The following is an 18,649-nucleotide window of genomic DNA, read 5'->3' as shown; positions in this document are numbered from 1 at the left end:
CGAGTGTTTTGGATAAAAATGTAGTAACTATTAATCAGAGAATCTTCCTGTTTCATGTGAATGACGATACCAAAGATATTGAGGTTGGTAGTAGTATAGTCTGGCCGGTAGTCTCCGTAATAATAGTGACAATAATGGTACTTCCGGCAGTGTGTAGTGAAAATATCCAGGTGTTTATTTATTTGCTTCCCCACTGAGCAAATTAGGCACAAGGCCGTTTTTTAATGTGGGAGGAAAACCAGCTCCCACAAGGGCGCACTCTGGCAGAGTCCAAAATTAGCAATTGTCTGATATGCAGGGCGTCCCCCACATTGACCAAACTAATTGACTTACAAAGTAATTGTCCGATATAAAGGGTTGCCCCCACATTGACCTGAACTGATTATTTCCTTTTCCGCTCCTGGCCCGAAGGCCAAGAACAGCCTCTGCGCCTATCCAGGTGGTGAGGCCTGCTGCAGATTCAGGACTGATCAAGGGATAATTTCTAGACACAGAGGGAAGGGTCGTGGAAAAGTAACATTAATTTTAAGAGGCGTTAAATGTTCCCTTTTATTATTTTATTATATGAATTATTTTTGTTATTATTTATTTATATGAATAGTTTATTTTTGTTAGTATTTCTGGTACTTGTGCATTTAGCGAACCAGAAGTAACTAAGCAAGCGCTCGGCTTTGTCCGGCGCATGACGTCAACAGCCGGATATAACCGAGCGTTTCCGATTAAGCAGACGAGATAACCGCTATCAATTGGAAGACTGTAACAAATCAAGAAACGCTTAATCGAGGAGAGTTTTAAAAAGATAACAGACGAAATAAAAAATGAATATTACTAACCTTGCGGACCAGCTACAGACCCCCGAGGCTACCCTAAACTTTTGCCAGAAACGAAAATTGGTGGCAGAAGAGAAAAGATGTTTACATTGCGGCCAAGATTGTTTACTTGCAAAGAGAGCAAGCCTTTCCGACGGTTACGGTTGGAGGTGTAGTAGTTGCCGCTGTTGGACCTCCATCAGGAATGGGACCTTCTTCTCATATTCGCGACTGACCATCTCATGCATCCTAAAAGTAATATACTTATGGGCTTTCGAGATGGCCTCGACCAAAAACCTTCATCGCGAATGTGGGCTACGTTCTCGCCACACAATTGTGGATTGGAAAAATTTCCTGCGTGATATATGCAGGGACTATTTTCTCAGGAATCCCCGGCAGATTGGAGGCCCAGGCCATACGGTAGAAATCGACGAGTCCGTATTTAACCGTAGGAAACACAACGTCGGCAGACTTCTGACACCGGTCTGGGTCTTCGGTGGATACGACCCCGCCGAAAAGGAAGGTTTCTTGGTCACTGTACCAAATAGGAACGCCGAAACCCTCCTTCCCCACTAATAAAAAAATACGTTTTGCCGGGGACGACGGTCGTATCAGACTGTTGGAGGGCTTATAGCAAAGTGGGAGGAGATGGGTATCACTATTTGACGGTGAACCACAGCTTGAATTTTGTCGATCCCATAACACAGGCAACCACAAATCATGTGGAGCGGATGTGGAAGGAAGCCAAGCAACGAAATAAACGCGAATGCGGTACCAACCGGGAACTTTTGGACACATATCTTATTGAGTTTATGTGGAGGCAAAAGTTTGGTAGGCAGCCTTTTGACTCCATATTAACCCATATAGCCGAAAGCTACCCGGTTGGTAAGGAGGAGCTTCCTATCACAATCGCTACCTCTTTTCCGTCTACTTTGTCGTCTGAAGCCCTTCAAAAGTCTGAGGAAAACATATCCTCCTGAGAAATAAAAAAAAAAAAACTGTATATATCTCGCAGGGATTCCGGTAAAAAAAAAAAAAGTCCTTGTTTCTGGGGGGAAAAATGACAATATATATTTTTTTTTTTTACGTTAAACATTGAGAAAAAAAAACCAACGATTTCAGACGAAAAAAATTTCCTATTATTAAAAAAAACTTGTTTATTTATTTAATTTTATTTATAACAGAAAACAATTTCAAAAAATAAATAATAATAATTAAATTATTAATAAAAAAACATAAATGAACGGTAGGTTTTTGCTTTTTATTTATTTACATTTATGTTTCTACATTTTACAATTTCATTGTACAGTTATTTTGTTGTAGCGTTGTTTTTATTTAATCGGCAACGCTCGGTTTTATCCGGCTGTTGACGTCATGCGCCGGACAAATTCGAGCGATTTCTGAGTTACGTCTGGTTCGCTAAATGCACAAGTACCGTATTTCTCTGACAACCCAAAAGAGATCGAGAGATTGACCACTAGGAACAGAAAGAGAATGTACATTAAAAATTGTTGTAATGCTGTGTTTTATTAACTTTGACATAGAAGAAATGAATGATGTGATTGAGGAAGTTGAGAATTGTAGCCAGGGAAACGTAAACGACGTAAAATATTAATGTTAGCAATGTCGTTGGTTTGTAACTGTTTATTGGAGGAAAAATCTGGACTTATTACGGGATCGAAGATCCAATAAATTTCCATAAATTCATGAAAATTCTCTGATTTAGTTCAAAATATTATTTGTTTTTATTAAATGGGTCGATGCATGCGCAAAGCCAGTTATGTAGAAAAGAGTTCAAGCATTTTTAATTTGGACACCGAAGTGTAAACCTCGCCGCTGCAGACATAACCAATAGACAAGCAAAGCGGTGCTGATTTAAAGAGAGCTTCAACTTAATTGTGTTTGTTGGCGATTGTTTCAATGATTCGGTGACCGTCGTAATGAATGAATTTTTAGAGTTCTTGTAAAAACAGGGGGGGGCTAATTAGCTGAGACATCAAAGAAGTATGAACCGATTAATTAAAAGACTGTGAGTTTCGGAGGTCAGGAAAAATCGTATTCCAAGCTACTGCTTTTTAACATGTTTCTTTTTTCCAGAACTACACGAATTATTTCAACAAATTAACGAATAGAAACTGACGGCAAGGATGTAGAGTTGCCATAGAAAGACAACTCCCAGGTAATTCATACTAAACTATACGCTACTTATCAAGCACAACCAATCAGCGCTCGCAAATACGTTGTCATGGAAACGTATTTGCTTTGTTGGCAGGACAGATTTTCAATAACGTTGTCTTGACACTTATTCAAGTTAGCCATTCCTAAATGAATGGAAAACAAGAAAGAAACCAAAGATGCGAATTAAATTTCGATTGGGACAATTCGCGTTGAAGTGAGAGCATGTATTATTTTTTTTTCTTTTTGATTTTTAAAACAATTTAAAGTAGTTGTCATAATATGGGAAAATTCATTGCATCTGTTTACGAATATAACTTACTTATCTTCCATTGTATAAAGGGCAAACGTTTAGGATTTCAATCGTTAGTTTTTAGGCATATGTTCACGTCAGTTGTGGGGTTTTACTTTCGGGTGTTTTGTAATGGGGGAAGTATTTTGGGCCTAAGCCGGATTCAGAGAGATATTTTCAATGAAAAAGGTTTGCAGAGTTTATAATTGTGAGAAAAACGGGAAGCATTCTAAAAGGTAAACAAAACAAAATAATGAGTTTAGAAGTCATATATTCACAAAAGAGATATTTTATATATGTTTAAATGGAAGTTTACAGCAGTAGGGAAAACAGAATGTTCGTGAATGTTTTAGGGTCCTTGTAAAAACAATGGGGGATTCATTAGCTGAGACATTGGAGAAGTCTGGATGGGTTAATTAAGTGCCATGAGTTTCAGGAGTCGGTGAAAATTGTATACCAGACTTCTCTGTTTATTTTATAAATTATAATTTATTGAAAGTTATTTATAAGGATTCAGTGTTCCTTTGATTTTATATTAGTAAGATAGTGAGAAAGATTGGAAATATTTCAATGAATAAAGTTTTTACATATTGACAGACGATAATGAGTCAATGAGTTGTGTGTGTGTGTGTGTCTGCGTATTTGTTAATGTTTGTGCATGTGTGAGTGGAGAGATATGTTGAAGAGAAAAGCGCTCACAGTAGGACGCCCAGCGACACCGATCCACGGATTTGGATCAATTTGGCACCACTCGTTTATTGAAGAGAAATTTGGCTTAAAGGAAAGACCATGTCGATGTCTTTCCAAACAGTCTGATTGAATGCTGCCTCCTGACAATATGTTTTTCAAGAAAATTTTGGTATGTATTCTAAAAATCAGCGAAGCTATTCATCAATTTCGACTATTTGTGTACGGTATATTAAGGCATGACAAATGTACGACAAAGCACAGCAACTGCTGCTGATGATGATTGCTTGTTGAGTATCATTCAAGATGATGGTGATTTTTGTTGGCATTCGATATCTTTATATTAGTAATTCTTCCACGGAGGATATCGAGTACTTATGGGAGGGACTACATGAAAGCTGCCAACGTTGATAAGTGAAAGTGATTTTGTGGAACGAACTGGGTTCGAACTTGACACACCCAGGTTGAGCCACCATTACCTCCTTGCTGCTGTTTATTCTCTATCCGTGTAATATTTAGGCCCAAAAATTTAGGTACGACAAATTGCTTATGCTATTTTCTTTTTCTAAAGTATTTTATAGAAAATAATAAAGTTTATTTTTCAAACTTAGGAAAAATATTTTTTTTTTAAATACGCGTCAAACAAAAAAAGAAAAAAATATTTTTTTCTTTTCTAAAATACTTTAAAGAAATTAAAAAAAAAATACGTGTTATACATAAAAAGAATTGTTTTACTTCAAAGTCACCACTTATTTGTTTGCTTTTTTTAAATCGTAAATCATTTTTGTTTTGTTTATTTCATAGTAAGAGATTTTGTTTGTTTATTTTTATAGTAAATGTTTTAAAAAATGACAAAGTAAAACACCGACAAATTATTTAGATTTAATTTCCTTAAATCTCAACTTGTCAGTTAAAAAAAAAGAGAACCTGTTTATTTTTGACAAAATCGAAAAAAAGCATGCCAGTCTATCGTAAATAAAATCGGTTGTTTCTTGTTCTTCTTAACATAAGAATCCCAAGTTGCTCCGATGATTTTCCTAAATATCACATAAATAGATAATCAGTAGGAGCAGTTGCCGTGCTTTGTCATACATTAGTCGTACCTTAATTTGTCGTATATAATTAGTAAAATCTGTAGAAATGAAGTCGAGAAGTCTCATTCTAACATTTAAAAACAGCTTTATTGGTCATCTTCGTTAGTAAGAATATAGGAAACGGGTTAGTCGTGGAAACGTAGATTAAAGATTAGACAGGCCTGTTGAAAAGGACAGAGTTCATGTGTGAGTTTGAAGTTATTGTCCGTAGCCATGGTGGATTATTTGTCTCATAGTAGTAGAAATGTGCGTCACGAAAGATTAGAGGCAGAACTGTAGGATGAGAACGTGTGTTTACTGCATTGAAATCTGTATGTGGAGATAGCCATGTTGGCTTGCTTGCATTCAGGCTTTAGTCGAAGCCCGAGCCCGAAGGCCGGGTGAGTTCTGTTGAGTCTCAAGAGACTTGTTGTAAGTCCACTATCTGGGAAGAAAGAGAGAGTGTGTCGCTGGTTTAGCCTTTTATAAACTCGGTCACATGACTGAGATCTGGCTTCTATTAGGTTGCTGCAAAAATAATGTTTTTTGACGTTCAACTTCCAAAGATCATAACTCCTTTCATAATAAACTTTATTAATTGAAATAAGAACCATTAGAATCGACACATTTTTGCCAACGAGAAACAAGTTTATTCATCCCATTGGCATAAAGATCTGGAGTTCTGGAAACGATGAAGTCATCAAAGGCCGATTCGGCATCATCCCGGCTTTTGAAGCATTTTTTGCGCAGGAAGTTGTCGAGATGTTTGAAAAAGTGAAAAGTGGGCGAGAGGTCCGGTGAATATGGCAGATAAGGCAGAGTTTCGTAGGCCAATTCATTCAGCTTCTGCGGTGTGAGTTGAGCAACATGCGGGCAATCGTTGTCATGGAGGAGAATTGATTCCTGCATAATTACATACGTTGGAGCTTCTGGTACATTCCGTCAATTTATTGGCAGTACTTCTCTGCCATAATCGTGTTGCCTGGATTCAAGAAGATGTAATGAATGAGACCGGCCACAGACCACCAAATAGTTACCATAACCATTTTTTTTGTTTTTGTTTTTTGTTTTTTATTTTGGTAAAGTTTTGGCTTCGGGAAGTGTCGTGGAGCGTCTCCAGCATCCAACCACTGTGCCTGACCGTCGCCAGTTGTCATAGAGGATACACTTCTCATCACACGTCGCAATTCGCTTGTGTTGATACATCCTACTAAATAATCAAGCCCTACCCAAATCCCACCATTACAGATCATCACAGTGTTGTCTATCCGACACGCATTAACCCTTATCCTCGAATGGCCTTTAGACCGTGATAAGGGTCACCCCAGTAAAAAAAAAATAATACACCCTTCTTTGTATGCAAAAACAATTGCTTATTTGTTCATTTTATGTATTACAGATTTCTGTCCACAGAAGAAACGTTGCGAGCCTTTCTCTGCTCTATCGTTATCCTCATGGCAAGTACTCGTCTGAGCTCCATTGCATTGTCCTCTTTTCTCAAACTTTCACAAAAAAAAAAACATTCGGTTAGCTTTAACCATTATCAACAATTTCCCCCACTCGCTATCTGTGTCTAAATCTAAAGGTAGATCACACAAAGCTTCTTTCTTATAACTGCCCGCTTGTCTTCCTGGCTGACTAAAGTATGGTAACCTTCAAGTCCAATGCAAACAAATTCTTGTTGAACCGTCCCCTAACAATCACATTGTACCCAAATGTGTTCTAACATCCGTGTAGAGTTTAGCGTTGTGTTGATAAAAGCATCAATTATCTTCCTTAAAGTATTTTTGAATTTTTTTAGATAAGGAATGATGTTATGGATTACCTGAATTGAGTGTTATTCTTACAACATTTCAGATGTATCTTGTCGAACTCAGGAATCCATTTATATATATATATATATATATATATATATATATATATATATATATATATATATATATATATATATATATATATATATATACAGTAGAGTCACGGGATACGGCACTAAAAATTAGTAAGCAAATACAGTACAGTGTATAATACACATGTATATAATCTAAATGACACCGTAAGGCGGGGGTAAATACTGTAACCAGGGACCGGAAAAACATAGCATTTCACATGGCAACCTGAAAAAAACGTATCCTAGCGTCATTGTATCCCCGGGTTCTACTATATATATATATATATATATATATATATATATATATATATATATATATATATATATATATATATATATATATATATACAGTAGCGTCCAAAACTAAGGGACAACATTTTAAAACCTAATATTTTTTAGAAATAACAACTGTGAAAAGGTCTGGAGGTCATCAATGATACTAGGAATACAATTGCTAATTACTTAAGACCCTGCTATATGTAGAAATAACAATACTTATTTTATCCTTTAGTCATCAGATTCCATGAGCTATCTTTCTGACAAATGGGGAATAATTGCTGTTATCTGGGCCGGAATCTATCCATCTGACATTTATTATTGACTAGTTTTAACCTTCAAGTATTTTAGCTTCTTACACCAAGTGACTGAATGCAACAAGGCTCCCTTCAGTCTTGACAGACTATGAATACCCACTGTAAGGGTGCCTGCGCGTGAGATTTTAGTGGCAAGAGTTGCACAATCTCCAACCACACCTCTCCTGCATCGACATTGTTGAATACCAGTGGCAAGTGGAGGTTCAGGACGACTGGAAACAATGCCTGGATAAGCGGAGGGCATATGCAGCACCTAGAATTCCCAAATGGTCACCCATCTGGTACTAACCAGGCTCAATGTTGCTTAACGTTGGTGATCTGATAAGAACCGATGTGTTAACGTGATTATGCTGTACATACTTAATGCACTTATAGAACATAATCCCGAAGTTATGGCATTGACTTTCCAAAAACCTTGCATATCGAGTCGTCGTATGTTTATGTATTACTTAGTAGTAATCTGCTTTTAAAGTCCATTATAGATAAATATTTGCAAAGTTTTATAGGTCACCAACTGATTACTCATGTATCGGAATAGTTAATTTAATAATGTGTCAAAGCAAAAAAAATAACAATAGAAACGAAAAAGAATCTTACCAGTTTCAAAGCGTATGAGATGTTTCGCGTGTCGGGCGACCGTTTTCCAGTGAGATAAAAAAAAAAAAAACCAACTTATTATTCACTAGTTTTAACCGTGAAGTATTTCAGTTTCTTACATCAAATGATTTAATGTCTTGTCTGGAGAGATTTTCATTAAAAAGAACAGATCTTTCTTTAAGAACTATTACGTTTGTTTGATTTTTTTTCATGGTTTAATTAGCGTATTTGGCAACACCAGATCCAGAATTATTTTATCCGTTATCATGTCACAGAGATAATGTTCTTGTATCCCATATGTAGAAATAACAATGCGCCAGCACGTACATTGTATGTGTAAGATGTTTACTATTTAAAAAAAAAAAAAAACGTTAGTAAGTATTTGTTCCAATAGTGTATAAGTTGGAAACCAGGCGTTTCCAGGCTTATATCCACATATAGGTTCTCAACCAACGATAGCCACAACTACTAGAACCTTACCTGAAAGTACATCGTTCAAACTCCTTGGCTTAACATTTACAGGAAACATGAGTTAGAACAAATTGAGGATATTGGCATGGTTGCTGCAAAAAGGCGGGTTTCCTCTACCGTGCTAGAAAATTAGTCATACCTGAGAATATCCTGCATCTCTACAAGGTCACCTTCAACTCATGCATAGAGTATTGTTGCCATAGCACTAGTCTTTCTCCTTTAGACAGGGTCCAAAAATGAGTTTCAAATCTAATAGGTCCCGAACTATCAACCATGTTCTAGCCCCTGTCCCATCGCCGCAGTGTTACATCCCTCTGCCTGTTTTACAAGTACTTTAATGATATGTGCTCTAATCAACTCGTACCACGTATGCTCCTTCAACGTGCATGCCTCCAAATATCTCGTCAAGCAGCAAAATCGCACCTCTTCACTTTTGAGGTTTCTATATGCCGGAAAATCTACTCTAATAGTTTTTTTTTTCCTGGGACTGCTAAACTGTGAAATTTCCTCTCTGTTACCTGCTTTCTTAGCTGTACTAACATGCAAACGTTTAAATGTAAGTCACACAATCCCCTGTAGACATGATTCTAAATAGTAGAACCTTACGTTCAAGTGGCAATATGCCTTGTTTAGGGTGAAAAAGATTTTTTTTAAATCCGAAATCATGTCATCAATTTTCCAAGCAGCCTGACTACACAGTTTTGTGTGTGTGTGTGTGTGTGTTTGTGTGTCTGTGTGCGCTCGCGCGTGTGTGTGTTATATGAATTATGTTTAATACAATATGTTTTAAATATATTTCAGAATTCACAATGAGTTTGAAAGTAGCCAACATAATTGCGGAATTAATTCGACAAAGAAAGGAGTTTAAAATAGAAGCAACATTGAATCCTTATTCTCGCGGCCAGCGGCAATGCATCACGTCCGTCAAGTACAAACAGTCGTCACTTCTTTTCTTGGCAGTCATAAACAAGTGCGCCTCAACTGTTGCATATTTCTTGGAGAGTTGCGGTGCCGACCCTGACAGCTATGGATGCAAAGACGGCGAAAGAATTAGTTGTCTTGCTGCGGCAATTAAATTCAATTGCGACCTCATCGTGGACATCCTTCTGAAGAATGGTGCCAACACTGAAGTTGTATTCGCGTTTGAACAAACAGCGTTATTTCATGCCTGTGCCTATGGTCGGGACAGAATTGCTCGTTTACTGATTCAACATGGCGCCAACGTGAACAAGCGTAATTCTACTGGCGAGACGCCATTAAGAGAATCGTCCGATAACATGGAATTGTTCAAGTATTTGATATTCAAGGGTACTGATGTCAATTCCGTGGATGTTTTCGGTCAAACAGCTTTAATGATCAGCTTCGAAGCAAACAGGGACGAGATGATATTTTTCTTGCTCAGTTTAGAAAATATCGATGTGAGACCACGAGACGATTTCGGCGATGATGTCCTCCACTTAGCAGTGAGGCATAACCACGGCGCTGTCATAGAAGAAATCATTAGAAGAGGTGCCTATACCAACGATGAAGTCATCGCTGTCTACGAGGTGGAAAGCTGTTTTTTCCATATTGGTAAAAATAATGAAACTGCCAACAAACTATGGCAAAAAGCATTGGAATTGCGATCAAAACCAAGAAACACTCGGATGTTCGAACGTAAACTCCCCGAAGGGAAACTTAAGAAAGTTGCTAAATTTTTCAACGGTGATGACGTTTCCGCTTTGCTATATATAGAATGGATTCTTGGAATAGAGAATTTATTAACTCTTTGGGCTTTCACTCGCGCTACTAATAACGTTAATGACGACGATAAATATCTTTATCTATGTGATTTTTACTTCCATACTTTGCATTCACTTACTGATGAGATATTCTTCAAGAGTTTCGGCCAATCCGTCGTCTTACTCCGATGTCATCTTGATCGAATGCTTTTGAAAAAAGAAAACTTGTTTAAGGTTTTCGAGATTTTTGTAGCTTTCATGGTCGAAATACGTCAGAGACTCGAGGCGGTGACGATCAGGGAAAGGGCGTCACTGGCTTGCAAGATCGAAAGTTTGTTATACTTCACGATAGAGTTCATTTGCGTGATTGACGAAAAATATTTCGGCGAAATGCATCTGTTTTATGGCGGTATACGTCAGATTCTGAGGACCGACCTTCGAGGTCTGCAGCAAAAGTCTTTAACGCAAATGTGCGCCTGTCTGAAAAACGCCGACCGAATTTTGAAACATTTTCTTTGCTGCGAAGCCGACGTCAACAATACGGATAGCGAGGGAAAATCCGTGTTACACGAAATGATAGAATCGAATACGCCATCACTGGAAAGTATCGCTGAAAGTATCATTGGTAATGGTTTTAATTTCTATCAGGTCAGATGCGATGAATATTGCCTTCGGTGTCGGATGGTCAAACAGAATATCATTCAAAATCCTGTGAAACACGTATCGTTGCAATGTTTGGCCGCCATTGCCGTTTGTGACAGCAAGGTGAACTCTATTACTGATCTGCCACCAAACTTGATACCGATCGTAAAATCTCATCTTTTCCTGATCTAATTAATAAACGACAGAACAGAATAAAGGAATATAATCTGGACTTTAATTACACTTGTAATATACCGTCACCATATACCATTCGGAGTTTTGATGCCAATGGGAATCACACGTTCAGTTCTATTGCAATGCAAGGGCTGAGTATATATATCCGAGGGCCGTCCCAAAAGTAATGCATTCTATTTTTTAACTCAAAAGAAACGTTAAAGAGCTGCAAAAACAAAAGAGGTACCATTAAAACGAGCAACCTTTTGTATTCCAGAATTTGTTTTTTCTACATAGTCACCGCCCTTCTCAATGCACGTTTGCCAGCGATGGAGTGGTAGCTGTAGCGCGCTTTGTCACTCACATCTCTGTCACCACTCTAAAATCGACGAACCCATCTCCTAAATCTGATGACATCGATTGCATCGACTTCGTAAATGTTCAGCAGGTACCGGTGAATGTTGATCGGTTTATTTTTTTCTCTGCAGAAGAATTCAATGACGTATCTTTGCTTCTGATGAAGGTCCATGAGAGAGGTTGCTTTCTTAGAGTATCACACCGTCAATATCTGCAACAGAGCGATAAAACTTTCAGGTCATGATAAAAATGCAATTTTTAATATTCTCTGATTCATTCGAGCAGAATAAAAACATAGGAGACATTACTTTTGGAACGCCTATATATGGAAAGAAAACCATTAAAACTAAGAGTTCAAGCATTAGTTCACATAAAAATGACTAATTTTTTAGATGTCACTATATGTATATAAATTAAGAGAAAAACACAACACAAACTTAGCTCGATCTCAGTATAAATTTATTTCAACCCGAAAGGGCTTTATCAAACGAGAAGAGCTAACGTCCGATTGAAATAATTTATCAAATTTACAATCGTTTTTGTACTTATCTAAAAAAAAAGAGGGGGTGGAGAAGTAGAAAAAAGAAGGGAGGAAGGAAATATAAATTAGGCGTGGCGAAAAGAAGATTAAAAAGAAAAGAAGAAAGCAGGGATGAGGAGGGACAAGGGTAAAGGGGAAAATGACGCAGAGAAAAAGAAAGGGAAAACAGAAAACTCTACGTCAGCTGTCACCTCTACGAAAAGGTATGCGTCTCGACATCTTAACCTGTCAAAGCTAGACAGATTGACTAATAACTCGAATGGAAACGTGTAACTCGGAAATAAATTTCTTTTTTCACTTTTTTAAACTAATAGACTGTGAACTCGTCTGTGCCGTAAATATTAAGATACAATATTAATATTAAGATTAAGATATTAGTATTACATATTAGATCTTACATATGTATACACAAACAGATACACGCACATATGTTCGCATACACATACACGTATCTACGTACATACAATTATATGCATACAAATACACATATGTATATGTACATACCCATATAAATTCATATATGTGTGTGTGTATGCATTTATGTATGTATATATATATATATGTATATATATATATACATATATACATAAATATGATAAAATAAAATTATACGAATACTATAAAAAATACACATATATATAAATCGAAGTATATAAAATGAATAAATAATACAGTTACCCATAACAACAACAAGATAGAACATAAAACAATAAAATAAAATATAAAAAAAGAGAAGTACCTTAAAAAGAGAGGTACCTTTCTCTCGAAATTAATCAAAGTTCCCCACCACCCACGGACTTTACATACACCAGACATACCACCAACTTGGTTATAAATAATTATACATTGAAGTGAAGAATGATAGTCAAATAAAGGTTAGACACTCCTCTATTCAACCATACTCGTCTACATCTGTTTGTTTTTCTTTTTTACTTCATCTTTTCCGGTCTTCCTCCGCATTGTTTTTGGCTTTTAAATATATATATATATATATATATATATATATATATATATATATATATATATATATATATATATATATATATAAGGGCAAATAGTTAATAAAGCATGTTAAAAAACACTTTGAAAAAGAGTTAAAAACATATTTAATCTGAAAAGAGTGGATAGTCCTTAATCCGCGGAGTTTCGAAGTAATAATTTCCTTCTCATCAGAGGGTAGGAATTAGCAAAATTCAGGATCGGATTTTGCATACAAAAGTATTTGATGAAACTGCAAGTAAGTCAAAGATCTTACTTGATAACAAATAGTGAAGCAGGGCAATATGGTGAAGAAAAAGGTGATTTCACGTGAATGGATAGTCTGGTGGAAAGTAAAGTATCCAATGACGGTAAAAATTCAAAAATGTATTTTTATTTTATATATATTATATATATATATATATATATATATATATATATATATATATATATATATATATATATATATATATATATATATATACCTGTATTTATATCTATCTATATATCAATTTATCTATCTCACCATCTGTCTTTATCTCCATTTATTTACCCATCTATCAAGATAACTAGCAAACTAGCCATCTGTCTTTACATATAACTATGTACTCACTCATTCGCTATCTTTTTATCTCTCTCGCTCACTCTCTTTCTCTCTCTTTCTCTTTCCATCTGTCTCTCTATCACTATATGTATATCTACTCATAACTATCTATTTCTCTGCCTAATTGTGTATCAGTCTATTTATCTTTCTATAGCTAATTTCCTTACTGTAGATATATTTGTATTACATATTTATTTATGCATACTCTTATCTATCTTACTATCGCTCTATCCCGTTTATCTAATTAACACTCGATTCCCTTTCTATGAATATATACGTAAGCCTCGATCTATCAATTTACACACGCGCGTGCGCGTACACGCGCGCGCAGGGTGAGCCAAAAGTAGAAAATGTTTGTCGAAGCGTAAAAGGCAGACGTCAAATATACGTAAATCAAGAAGGAAAACAGTTTGAGCACCTGTGTTGATAAATAACATTATATTCTCATTAATATAATTGTTTTACTACATATAGTTGTATAATATACGTGATCTCTAAATAAATGTTTGCCTTTGTTTTGATAAGCTATAAGGACTGACTTTCTCTCTGAATATAAAATGGTAGACTTATATCTAATATGTTGCTAAGATCGCTGGAAAAATAGTCGCATCATTCACTGTGAGAATTTTATCCCATACGGCACAGAGCTCCCCGGTTAGCGTAGAAATAATTCTCAAATTTGAAACAAGACTTGGTCTTCTTGAATGTACCATTGTTTAATCTTGCAAAATCAAGTCGGACAATTTTGTGCATAACTTGAGCCTGGTAGTGAAATCACCTAGTGAGATCTGGTAGTTGGTTGGTTTCGTTGGTGTAAACAGGGCACACTATTAAACATATTTCGATAATTAATCAATATATTTTGGGAGGGGGGTTAAGATTAATCAATTACAACTTTCTTATCAATTCAACAGTTGTCCCGGCGTTTAATTACGTCTGATAAAGTAAAATATATAGGGAAATGTTGTGCATTTCTCTCCTAATAATTACTTAAATAAACACAAGGCCAAACGACATTGCTTTTAACAAAACAATAATAATGGGTTTATTTAGAAAAGGCGAGATTGTCTCTCTGACTGAAGAGAAAGAAAGAAAGTGTAAATGTCTGTTTGAAGGTGTCGTCTGCCATCAGACTGCAGTCGTCAACAAGTAGCAGTAGAGGGGTGAGTCAGAGAGGTCTGTATAGGTCGCTTGCTGGCGTCTCTCTGGCGATCGCAGCTGAGATCCCAAAGGGTTAAAAATAGTCCTTAAGGGGACAGCTCAAATCAATGCGCCCTGCCAACCGATTGGTCAGTGTGGCCGAATCACTTTGGCACCGGGCATTGATCCGCTTATAGTAAATAGTTTGTTAACTGCTACAAATTCACACTTTCGACTACAGAAAAAAGGCGCTTAAAATTACGCCTAAAATAAGAGAAAAAAATTAGTGTGTTTAGTCTGTAAACTACGGCGACTAATTTAAAAACGTTGAAACCCCCGCGAATACGAAAGCTCCCTACATGTGTGTGTGGGGGTAGCAGATTCAGGTAGGCTTGGGTGGAGATATGTGGATATAGGGAGGGGGAGGGGGAGAGAGGATGGTAAAGAGAAAAGAAAAAAGAGAGAGGGTAATGAGAGGGGGGGAAAGAGTTTCAATTTTTGGGTTTTAAAATTTTGACTACTTTTTTTTCCTGTTCGATAAGGTATATTAATCTCTCTCCCTCTCATCTAATTAATGTCTCTCCCTCTCATCTAATTAATGTCTCTCCCTCTCATCTAATTAATGTCTCTCCCTCTCATCTAATTAATGTCTCTCCCTCTCATCTAATTAATGTCTCTCCCTCTCATCTAATTAATGTCTCTCCCTCTCATCTAATTAATGTCTCTCCCTCTCATCTAATTAATGTCTCTCCCTCTCATCTAATTAATATCGAACAGGAAAAAAAGTAGTCAAAATTTTAAAACCCAAAAATTGAAACTCTTCCCCTCTCCTCTCACTACCCCCTCACTTTTTTCTTTTTTCTTTTCTCTTTACCATCCTCTCTCCCCCTCCCCTTCCCTATATCCACATATCTGCACCCAAGCCTACCTGAATCTGCTACCCCCCCACACACAATACAACCTAATATACTTTAAACTTCAAAACTGAAATATTGTCATTACCCGCCTTCCCCCTCTATTATCTCCTACCCCAACCCCCCCCCTCTTTTTTCCGTATTCCTCCTAAAAACAATTCTTCCTAATACTAACCAACCATTTCTGTAAGGTCTGACGAGGCTGTTAGATCGTAAACACGGTCCAACGTCCGAAACATATATAACCAAACAGATAAAACGGTAATAAAAAGTTAAAAAAACATATATATATATATATATATATATATATATATATATATATATATATATATCTTTTTCATAAGTTTTGGTTTCAGTTTCAATTCAAGCTGATGCGCCCAGATCATATGCATGTATATTTTTATTTTTGAATCGCAACTTTATAATATATAAGAATCGATATAACATTAATTCTATAATAATATATACGAAATCTGCAAGAATTAAAATATTATATTTAAGCGTACTTCACGACTGGGCTTTGCTAGGCGTCCCTGCTAGCTTAGATAAATAATTTTGCAGTTTTAACAAAAGGGCTATAATAATATCAGAGCGTCTCCATTTACACTGAACATCTACAGAATGCCAACATCAATATATTACATATGAATGAGACCCCTGTGGATTTTCCACAGGTCTTGCTAGTCCGTCATAATTATCGTAACATACTATCGAAGAATATCCGTCATTTTAAATGGAACAAGTTTGGCAGAAAAAGGGACCACCTTCCTCCACAATTTCTGCAGAAGTTGACTCAAAAACACCTTTTATTTCTAAGGGAAATAAATGTTTTAGGGAATGAGCTTCTTCGCATTTATCCCTTAACTAGCATTTCAGCCCGGTTTTGCCTGGGTGTTTGGATGTATATGTTGAGCAAAAAAAAAGTGGTAGTAGGAAGGCAGGCTCGAACCCGTATCGCAAAGGAGGAAAAGAACAGGTAAAACCTAACGTTTATGCTGTTACGACCACCGACAAACCGGAAGCGACATTTTTTAAATTAAGGCTAGACAATCTAAAGGAGAGGATAACTTTCAAAAATAGCGGCGAAAAAAGTGACCCCCCCTGTAGAAAAGGTCTTAGTTGAAGGGGAAGAGAGTAATGTTTTTGCCAATTTTTCGATATTTGTCGTATGAAAGGTCGAACTTTAAAACGATACTCATCTTGGTAAAATCCGTTGCCTCTATTGAAAGTTTAAGGCAGACATGCAAACAGACATACATACATACATTTATATATTGGTAACTAAAATTTTCGACCCAAACTAATGAAAAAGCTTTCCCTATCTCTGAATACCCTTTATGTAAAATTTCAAATATTTAGACCAGAAATTGTCTGAGTAATTTGGAAGAGACCGCAGAGGTCAATGTTTTTTAACTTTTACCCATATTATGACCCCTTAACATTTATTTTTTGGGCTCAAATTAAGTTATTAAGTTAGATCCATGTCCAAGGAACCTATATCTAAAATTTCAAGTGCGTAGACCCAAAATTGTCGGAGGAGTTTGGTAGAGTTCTCAAAGGTCTAATCGTTGAACTTTGACCCCTTAATCGCCAAATTTCTGGTCAAAAACCGATCACATCGATTTTTCCAAATCTCAGTACCCTGTATATCAAATTTCGAGTCTGTTGACTAAAAATTGAGAAAGTTATTGCGTAGGGAAATGTACACACACACACACACGTTCACTTTTATATATATATATAGATAGATATGGAAGCTAAACAAATATTCCCGTAAATAAGACGGAATACTTTACCAAGATTTCAGAAGGGTTTAGGCTTTTTATGAGTTTTGATCAAGACAATTTCTCCAGCAGACACCTTCTGTGGATAGTCGCTTAACATATTTGTGTCAGCCTCTCTCAAGGAGAGTAAGTAATCATTATGCCACAATTTTATGAATCTTGCAACACATTCATCTCTTAATTGAAGAAATTCCAATAGATCAACTCCGTTAGGTGAATCTGGACACATGTCGTCAGATCCGTAATTATTTATTAGCAAACATGGATTGTATGCCATTTACAAAAAAGAAATGGTTAGGGGTTAAAATATCCAGTTCTCCATCTGATGTTGTGGTGTATGTGAGCGGCTGAGCATTAACCACTCTTTGAACATCAGAAAGAATCATTAGAAAATCAAAGCAACCAACCTTTTTCCTTCCTATGAGCTTTTTTAAGAATTGTTTAACAGTTTGGATCATTCTTTCCTAGGCACCTCCATGCCAAGCCCAATAGAGAGGAATGGTGACATGATTAATTAATGTTGATCGAAATTTCCCTTTAAATTCGTCAGAAACAAATACATCTGACAACATTAGAAGGTTTTAGCATAGTCTGAATAAAAATGTGCGGGTATACCAAATATATTAGTTTACTAATTTATTTGCTAATGAACGCTAACAAAAAGGATCAAGTGCTCATGTCCGGCAATGATTCCAAGTGGTCAGCATGCAGACGCATGCAAGTGAACAAGGTATAGATTTTAGTATTTTCATCGTTACCCAAAAATGGTCAGAGAAATCAACACCCACTTCCTGGAATAGGCGAACAAGATTTACTTGGAGAATCGTGCAGCTGAGAACCTGAGGATGCTTCATAAAGAAAGGAATTAATTTTTTTACATATGATACGATAACGAAGAACACTTTTCACTGATTTCCTCCCTTGAAGAATCCAAAACTCCATCAATCTTAATTTAGAGTAGAAATAGTTCCGAGATAGCAATTGCATCGCTTCTTTAATCACCAGTTCGATCAAATAATTTTTTTCCTAAGAGAATAAGGTGTTTGACCTTGAAAGGTTGAATATTAGAATTTCAGATACGTCCTTAATTCGTATCAGACCATAATTATCGATGAATAATCAAAGGGCAGTTACTCTTGATGGAATATATTTTCAAAAGGTTCAGTAAAATATTTTAATTCCATAGGGAAATTCTATCCATTTGCATAG

General features: G+C 36.3%; 1 protein-coding gene and 1 pseudogene across 2 annotated transcripts; both read left to right on the top strand.

The window, feature by feature from the left end:
- The first annotated feature begins 659 nt into the window (after positions 1-659).
- LOC145246500 (male abnormal protein mab-31-like) lies at positions 660-1,789 on the top strand (annotated as a pseudogene).
- Positions 1,790-3,066: 1,277 nt separating this feature from the next.
- On the top strand, positions 3,067-11,786 carry LOC145246717 (uncharacterized). Of its 2 annotated transcripts, none has more exons than XM_080108460.1 (2): positions 3,067-3,201; positions 9,387-11,786. In XM_080108460.1, the coding sequence occupies exon 2, from the start codon at positions 9,395-9,397 to the stop codon at positions 11,138-11,140; it is 1,746 nt and encodes a 581-aa protein (XP_079964586.1). In that variant the 5' UTR covers positions 3,067-3,201; positions 9,387-9,394; the 3' UTR covers positions 11,141-11,786. The 2 variants fall into 2 exon arrangements, with proteins under 2 accessions (XP_079964586.1, XP_079964585.1); XM_080108459.1 differs by having other exon boundaries at positions 3,070-4,135.
- Positions 11,787-18,649: the final 6,863 nt, after the last annotated feature.

Source organism: Euprymna scolopes, chromosome 24, assembly GCF_053919585.1.
Source record: "Euprymna scolopes isolate OS-2025 chromosome 24, ASM5391958v1, whole genome shotgun sequence".
Classification (NCBI taxonomy): Eukaryota; Metazoa; Mollusca; class Cephalopoda; order Sepiida; family Sepiolidae; genus Euprymna; species Euprymna scolopes.
The sequence above is the reverse complement of the archived record's forward strand: the minus strand, read 5'-3'. Positions and strand labels throughout refer to the sequence as shown.